This window comes from Poromitra crassiceps, assembly GCF_964638095.1.
Source record: "Poromitra crassiceps genome assembly, chromosome: 20".
Classification (NCBI taxonomy): domain Eukaryota; kingdom Metazoa; phylum Chordata; class Actinopteri; order Beryciformes; family Melamphaidae; genus Poromitra; species Poromitra crassiceps.
Genome location: NC_139637.1, coordinates 21500390 through 21508902, shown reverse-complemented (window position 1 = coordinate 21508902; position 8513 = coordinate 21500390). Strand labels below are relative to the sequence as shown.

At 45.5% G+C, this 8513-nt stretch overlaps 1 protein-coding gene across 1 annotated transcript; it reads left to right on the top strand.

Moving 5' to 3' along the window:
- The first annotated feature begins 643 nt into the window (after positions 1 to 643).
- Positions 644 to 3961, top strand: zfp64 (zinc finger protein 64 homolog (mouse)). The gene is made up of 6 exons (XM_083656616.1): positions 644 to 768; positions 1057 to 1218; positions 1395 to 1541; positions 1730 to 1792; positions 1889 to 2140; positions 2251 to 3961. Exons 1-6 carry the CDS (start codon positions 747 to 749, stop codon positions 3675 to 3677), a joined length of 2073 nt encoding a protein of 690 aa, XP_083512742.1. The 5' UTR covers positions 644 to 746; the 3' UTR covers positions 3678 to 3961.
- The last annotated feature ends 4552 nt before the right edge of the window (positions 3962 to 8513 follow it).

Below are 8513 nucleotides of genomic sequence, written 5' to 3'. Positions count from 1 at the left end.
TTCTGTAGTAAAGTCAAATGACTTCCACCGGTCGATAGAGGGCAGTAAATGTCCATAGTAGGTTATGAACTTGTGTTTGGGCCTTTTGGACGCGAAGAGAAACGTCGTCCTCGAAGTCAGCATTTTGTTCATTTTGCGAAAAGACAAAAACGACAACGACATATAATGTTAAAATGTGTGCAAAACCCTACCGTACAGGCTGAATAACGTTACTCACCTCGCTTTTTATACAGTGTTTTGAAGAACAAGGGTGGCGTTGCTGCCTTCAGGTGCTCGTATATATGACTTAATCTTGATCTGTTTTGATGTATTTATTCTCCAAAAGCAGAAACTGACTGATATCTTTTTTTATTGTGAGCACAGGTTCAAACATGTAACAACACGACGTAGTATTTACAAAATAACAACGTAATAGACGAAAACATAAATTGTAGACGTCAGGCATGCTCTCTGCAGTTTTCAATCCGACAGTACCTGAACGCATCATATGACGTCCGCTCTCTTTTAGCCCACTGCCGCAAACCTTCGGTACCTTGTCGTAAAACCCTGCAACAATGTTGTCAGATAAGTAAATTAATGCTGTCGGTGTCTGTCTGCACCGCTCATCATCTCACCTCGCGAAAATGTGTGATAATTGTGCTGGCTTCGTGTTGAGTCGAGCCGCTATGGTTCACACCATGACGGCTGTCGTTTAGGCTTTGGAGAGCCAGAAAATGAGTTGATCTCTACCAAAACAAACGTGCAAAATGGCAACATACAGCGCCGAAGGTAAGGTAAACACTTCACTGTTAGCCCTGACACTATTAGGACCAAGGTACATTCCTCGACATCTCAGTATTTATCACCCGTGTTGTTATTGCAATCATATTGTCCTGAAGAGCATAATCCGGTTTATAGCTCACTTTGATCAAATCTATCAAGTCTACTGACCATCATTTGTGTCACTTCATGCATGTAAACTTACATTAAATACACCATAGATGTTCATTTTCAAAACATGGTTTCTTGTGCTCTCTCTCTCTCTCTCTCTCTCTCTCCCTCCCTACTATGCTGCAGGACACACTGTGGTGGTGGAAGTTAGCCCAGATATCCATATATGTGGTTTCTGCAAACAGCAGTACAATAACTTTGAAGTCTTTCTCACCCACAAGCAAAATGGCTGTTCCATAGTACCCGCCTCTGACATGTCAGCCGCCACTGCGACACCCACGCTCACAGGTAACAGGCGATGCTATGCTTCAATTTCTCTCTTTCACGAATACGCCTACAAACACATCATCTGATCATTTCCTTAGTCAAGTCGAGCACACATCTATATGTGACCCTTTCATCATATGAGAGGACAGAGAGAGAGCGGCCTGCAGTCAAAACCCTCCCATTCTCTTACCGCTCAGACTCCGGGGCAGAGTTTGTTTTCGAGGAGACCTACCAGACCTGCGTCATGCGAGGTGTCAAAAAGATCCTGACCAAAGCACAGAAAACACCTTCCAAGAAATTAAAACCTGCCCTGACTTCAAAGAGGCACAGCTGCTGTTTCTCAGGTCGGTGCCTCTTTCTGTTTATGACTGTAACACATTCCTTCCTGTTCAGCTGGCGAGCAGGGAGAACTGTACTTCCTTCCAGACCATCATGTTGTATTTATTTGGGAGGCTCTTTGCATTACCTTTCGCACAAGTTACAGAGGCTTCGCCACACCTTGTTAAAAACACAGTTTTCTCCTGATCTCCAGGTTGCACTTTTAAGACGCAGTATGGCCAAAAGGACATGGAGCGGCATCTCAAAACCCACACTGGTAGGTCAATGCCTTCCAGGTGCATTTTCTCTACCCCCCCGGGTTCCGCTTCCCGATCCGATGTTGACGCGCGCGTTGTTGTTTTTCTCTGTCCAGGCGAGAAGCCGTTTGAATGCGAGCTGTGCCACAAGCGCTTCAGCAGGCGCGACAAGCTCAACATGCACAGCCGCTCGCACACGGGCGAGAAGCCGCACAAGTGTAAGCACTGTTCGTACGCCGCGGCCGACAGCAGCAGCCTGAAGAAGCACCTCCGCATCCACTACGACGAGCGGCCCTTCAAGTGCCAGATCTGTCCGTACGCCAGCCGCAACTCCAGCCAGCTCACCGTGCACCTCCGCTCTCACACTGGTAGGTCGTCTGAAATGACTGAAAAGACTGTGGCTGATCTGTAGATTGCATTGAAAATCCATCATTTATTTGACTGTTTTTCGCCCCCCCCCCCCCCCCCCCCCCCCTAGGGGACGCACCTTTCCAGTGCCAACAATGTGACGCAAAGTTCAAGATCAACTCGGACCTGAAGAGGCACGTGCGCATCCACTCCGGCGAGAAGCCCTACAAGTGCGACTTCTGCGACTACCGCTGTGCCATGAAAGGTAACCTGAAATCTCACATCCAGATCAAGCACGGCACGGACAACTCCTTCCACTGCCTGCAGTGTGACTTCCAGTGCGGCAATAAAACGACTCTGCGGCAACACACCCGGGAGCACCAGCCCACGCAGCCCATTCAGTGTGCCAAGTGCACCTACTCGTGCTCCAGCAAGGGGGCGCTCAAAGTCCACGAGAGGATCCACTCCGAGGAGCGGCCCTTCAAGTGTGACTTCTGCAGCTTCTCCTCCAAGCAGCGCAGCAACCTCGTCATCCACAAGAAGAAGTGCCACTCCGACAAGCCCGAGAACGGCGTCGGCGGGAAGGGTGTCCGAGGCGCGGGAAAGGGCGGAGGGGGCGGGGACTCTCCCAAACCCGCCGGCTCGCGCTATCGGGCCAAGCTGGACGCGGCGCGAGCCTTCCGCTGCGACGCGTGCGACGCCTCCTTCGTGAGGGAAGACTCTCTGCGCAGCCACAGGAAGCAACATCGAGACAGTCAGAACACATTGCAGTTCCAGCTCTCCGCCCAGCCCGGTACCATCAACTTGGGACCCGCCACGCCCACGCAGTGCAACAACGCCCAGCTCGAAGTCGTCCCGGTCCATTCGGACCTGCTGGCTCCTTACAGCAGCGCGCAGCTCAAGATCATCGTGTCCCACCCGCTAGGTCAGGAGGGCTCCTTAATGCAGGCCGGAATGGACGTCCATCATCAACACAAGGCCAACATGGTCCTCCTGAGCCCGGACAGCCAGGAGATGGTGGTCAACTCCATGATCCAGCAGGTCAACCTGCTGGCGCCGATGCACCATCCTCTCGGGTCGGCCCAGAGCGCAGAGGGCACCCTGGAGCCCCAGACGGTCCTCCTGACGCAGCTCGACGACGGCAGCAGCAACGCGCTGCACCAGGCGCTGCTCCAGACGGCCATCGCGTCGTCGCACAACTCCAGCCGAGGCACGCAGACCTTCATCACCGCCTGCTCCGACCTGGAGGGCCTCAACGCCCTGATCCAGGAGGGCGGCACCGAGGTGACGGTGGTGACCGAAGGGAACGGCGGCCCCCTGGTGGTGGCCGCCGCGGGGACAACCCGGGCGGGGTCGGTCACGGCCGAGGACAGTGCCTTACTACCCTGTGACGGCAGCAGTTTGCTGGTGCCGAACATCACGCTGGGCGGTCAGGGCGTGGTCATCCACAGCCTTCCGCTGATCGTGTCCACCCACACACAGCAGAACCCGATGGAGCAGCTCTCCCCTCACACACTCTACTCAGATTCACACACGCTGGAAGGCATTCCGCAATGACTCGGGGGCGTCCGCTGCCTTTCTTGACGATGGCAACTGAAAATGGGAAGAACTGAGCGCTGTGACTCTCAGCTATATATCATATTTAGCTGCATCATAATAAGCTATTTCTTTGCCAGTATGAACTCATCGGCCGAAACATCATGTCTGTGCAGGCCATATTAACAGGTGTACCACCGCTGTTTAATCACCCGCAGAAGTGAATCGATTATTCCCGTGACTTTGGCGACATAATAGAGAGGCAAAGTGAACGTCACTTCCTGCTTCAGCACTGTACCAGAGATTTTCTTCCGCAATTTATTTTCCCATAGGCATTTCGTTAAAATGCCTATAAAAATAGTTTTACTTGGTCAAACCAAACGGTTCAGCTATATTTAGAATCGGGAGAGACCATAGAACATTTCACTCGGAACAAAACTTTAAAAAGTATTTTCTTTAAACCTGCTTTTTTTTTTTACGTTTTGGTCCGAGTGAAATGTTATGCGATCTCCCCTGTTTCTAAATATATCTGAACCGTTTTTCTTTGAACAAAAAATACAACTATTTTTATACGCATTTTACGAAATGTCTATGGGAAAAATAAATGGCGGGTGAAAATCTCTGGTACAGTGCTGAAGCAGGAAGTGACGTTCCACTTTGCCTCTCTATTGTTTTAGTTTTCAGATTTTCGAATAAAGACTTGTCATAGCTCAGTAGTCCAATCCAGCATATTACCGTTACTATCATGTTTCACACCGAGGACTTTGAAAGTCACATCAAGGTCAGCCGTGACCATTTCTGACCAACACTCATACATATCTGCACTCTATTTTCAAGTGTCATTTTTGGAGGCATGAAAAATTCAGATAGGATTTATTTTCAGCCAACATCTTGAAGTGTAAAGGAATGAATAAAGTCTTAAACAATTGGGCAGTACTTCATAATAAATTCCTGCTTTCTTATCAACGTGAGCCGTGAATTCTCCGATTTGTCCATAGGGTGGCAGTAGAGTAGTAAGAGGCAGTGGGGTTTATTATGTGTAACTGGGGAGTTTTTTGTATTCACAGTTATCAATGCTACATGTATGTTGCTGATTTTTTATTTATTTATTTTTTGCGTGGGGGGGGGGCTATTTCCCACTGTAATTAGTCCTCATTCTGAAACTAGGAAAGTAATTGGTTGAAAAAATGTGCCCACATATCAAGGTCTTTTGGCTTCTAAAAGCCTATAGATTTTCCAATAAAGCGCCTATTTAGCTTGTTGCTATCTATTATTCTGGCCGTTTTTACACTCAGACTACAGCTCTTAGTATTTGCAGGAAAGTGAAGGCTGTACCTGAATAGGAGTCTCTGAGGAACAGTTGACCATTGATTTCAACCCCTCAGCACTAATAGCTCTTGTGCATCAGACTCCCCCCTGCCTTCTCTGCCTCAGCATGGCCACACCATCAAATGAAATTGTTTTGATGAATGACTCTCTGCCAGCGCTGAAGTTCATCTAGGATTGATATAGTTTGTGTTTGGAAAGTGGCAACTATTTTCTGCCTCGAAAAGGTGATAAGTTGGTCACAAGTATCTATAGAGTTTGTTTTTTAAACTTTCAGATCATTACTGTAACTCCAAATACCCATCCTTTTTTGATCTAATGTTCACAATCAATAAGCAAACAAATGATGAACAACTTTGAAACGGGCTCTATTTAAAACTGTTCAGCTGGGTTCTGTTTTCACTCAATCAATGTCAGGGTGATGAAACATGTCATCATTTTATAGATAACACTATATTTTATAGATAACAACACTCGGATTCTGGATTGGGCCTTTAAACTGGTATTGATGTATTTGATGTCAATTATCAACTTGCATTGTCAGCGACTGTATTATGATATAATCACGCGCTAACTATCAGAGACGGCAGTGATGACGTTTTGGACATTGTAAACGAGCTATTTCATTGTTGGGTGTAATTGCTAAACCCGTCGCAAATTCCATTTCGTATTAAGATGAGTGTTTATGTGGCGAAGCAAGACGTGCTGCTCTCTGCTGTATCTCTTTGATCTATTATCTCACAGACTTCCAGGCCCTAAGCCTAAGCACCCTTGAGGAGGAGGAGGGGCCGTACAGCCCCACCCCCCACCCCCAATTCCATCTGTGACATCATAGCCGGGGTAAGTGCTTTTCTCTATGAGCTACAACAAATAACGTGCTCCTCTTAAAAAGCTTTGCTTGGAGGGAGAGTTTGAACTGCTAGACCTGACAGAGGTTCTCAAATGTTTTTCAGCCAAGGACCCCTTACAAGATAGAAAATACCCCGGGGGACCCCCCCTCATTCTGATTTGTGATTTTGGGCTAAACTTAATTGTTTCCACGGTAACGTGCTTGACTTTTAAATTGATCGGTTTGTTAGATTAGAATGTAATCCATGAACCAATTTAGATTTAAAGCATAACATATTTTCGTTGAACTATAACGCTTTTGCAAAAAAAATAGTTTTTATTTTTATTTTCCTGAAAACGTTTCGTGGACCCCCCTGGCAAAATGCCACGGACCCCTGGGGGTCCCCGGACCCCCGTTTGAGAACCACTGTGCTAGACATTGAAACGCTCCAATCACGCCCAATGCTTATTATGCTCGTTTAATGTGGGTTTGTTTGATGGGTTTTGGGGTGAATTAATGAATGCAGTGGTGGTCGATGATCATACATGCGTACTAGTTGGTTCTCCATTAAAAAAAAAAAAAAAAATCTGTTCCATCTTCCACCCTAAAGATGTGCTTTGGATAATGGTGCTGTGGTCTTGAGGGCTTTGCCAGAAGGGTAGCAGGAACTTGAAGTGCACCTCTTGATACTACTGTATGGCACTTCTCAGTTCCTTCCTTCCTGTGTTTGAGATGTGGGCCTTTGAATGGGGTCATAAACGTCTCCCCAAAAAGCAATTTCCACTCACAGCTGCTTAAAGAAATCGTAAGTCCTGATGCATTCCTTCTGGGTACATAAACAGATCCAGAGAGGAACGGGTGACAGATGGAACTGGACGACACGTGGACATTAGCAAAAAAGAGGTTAGCTACTTTTATTAGTGTGAAAATGTCAAAGGGCTGTAAAATAAAACTTAACGAATATAGTATTGCGGTTAATTTCTCTCGTCAGCGATGGTTATAAATCAGACAGTCATTGACTTCAATGCCCAACTCTCTTTTTTTTTTTTTGCCTAGAATCTGTCACATTGTCCCCTCGGTTTGTGCAGGATTGACAATACATTTTTGACCTTTGCTTTGTTTGCGCACAATTTGCTATCCCCATCAGTAGATGGCTTTGCTATCCCATCAGTAGATGGCATTGAATCCCCATAATGAAATTAACTGGTTGGTCCAGTATTGATATGGGTTTGTTTTCCAATGCAGGCATCTTTTCACTCTGACACTATTGACATTTTAAGTGAGTTTTGATTTTTTTTTAGGACACTGGAGGCTTTTATCTTGCTCTCCATTCAATTCCTTTTGTCTGTGTGATAGAAATACAGAAGAATATTCAATTAGCCTTTTAGAGACAAGTGAGTGAGAAACACGTCCGTTGGCTTTCCTCAATGCACTGTGATTATTTGCTAAGACATTATTAGGCAATTAAAATATCTAACAGTGGAATCAATAGCATTATCCAATTTAAAACCTCATGTCAAATTCTCGTTTGTAATATTATTTCACCCTAACGACTTGGGTTAGTGTATTTTTCACATTGCAGTTTGCACTCTTCTCCTGAATGAAATCAGGCAGAATTCCATACCTAAATAATCGTCTGATCAAATCTACTAATCTATACATTATAGACATTGCTTAAACGTTGCTGATCAATCAAGTTTTTCCACACCAACTCTTCTGACCCTAAAAGAATTTGTCACCTACTTTGGGATATTCATTTGACATTTGGGTGTTTAGGGTGTTGTCTTTGTCTTTTTGTCTATCTTGGGTTGTCAGGAAGCATTACCCTGACAGCCTCTTTTGTTGTTGTTTCTTTAAGATTGAAAGCAGCAGTTTAAAACCCAGAGCCGTGTATGTAGAAGAGTCGCGACATCTCCATTCACTCCAATGGACCCGTTTTTTCACTCTCAAGAGTTCCAGGAAGTAAGCTCCTGGATTAAGCAGCACCGTCGAGTTGCAGCAAAATGGACAGTTTGTGTTGTACTTTGAATTTTTATTATTTTTTTTATTATTAAATTGTACATTATCAGCTTCATTTTCGCATTCATAAGTAGCACGAGACCCCTTCCTGGCTGTTCATTGGCTAATGAGTCACGCATTTTGGTTCCTCCCGCTGACGCCACTCTCTCTCTAAATTGCTCTATTTAAAACCAGTCCTCAGGGGGGCAGAAAAATAAGTATGATTTTGAGCCAATAGGCATGGCCGGGCGAGTGGGCCAAAGCCCGTAAAACGCCTTTAATGGTCAAAGGAATGCTACAGTGTCTCCTGCTTTCAAACACAGAAGCAATGCCATTGATAACAATGTCCCATTCTAATGATGTGGGGTTTCACCGTGTGTAGCAATGACTGAGATCTTGTGAATGCAAATAACCAGCTATCAGCTTTTGTGATTAGTAACAAAAGACATGTAGCCATTGTTTTATTGTCCTGTTTCTGTGCCACGACCCCTAAACAAATGCATGTTTGCGTGTCTATCACCATGCACACGGTGCCATGTCATGTGTTGAATGGGGGACAATCACTCAATTGTTTTCTTTTATTATTATTTTTTTATGCGATAGAAGTTGAGTTTAGAATAGAGCTGCCACGATTAATCGATTAGTCGATCGACAGAAAATTAATCGACAACTATTTTGATAATCGATTAATCGCTTTGAGTATA

What these genes read in the sequence shown, in the direction of transcription:
- zfp64 (XM_083656616.1), top strand. Translation starts at nt 747, where the DNA reads ATGGCAACATACAGCGCCGAAG. An exon ending in GGCAACATACAGCGCCGAAG is followed by an intron (nt 769 to 1,056) that starts GTAAGGTAAACA and finishes ACTATGCTGCAG; the next exon opens with GACACACTGTGGTGGTGGAA. An exon ending in TGCGACACCCACGCTCACAG is followed by an intron (nt 1,219 to 1,394) that starts GTAACAGGCGAT and finishes CTTACCGCTCAG; the next exon opens with ACTCCGGGGCAGAGTTTGTT.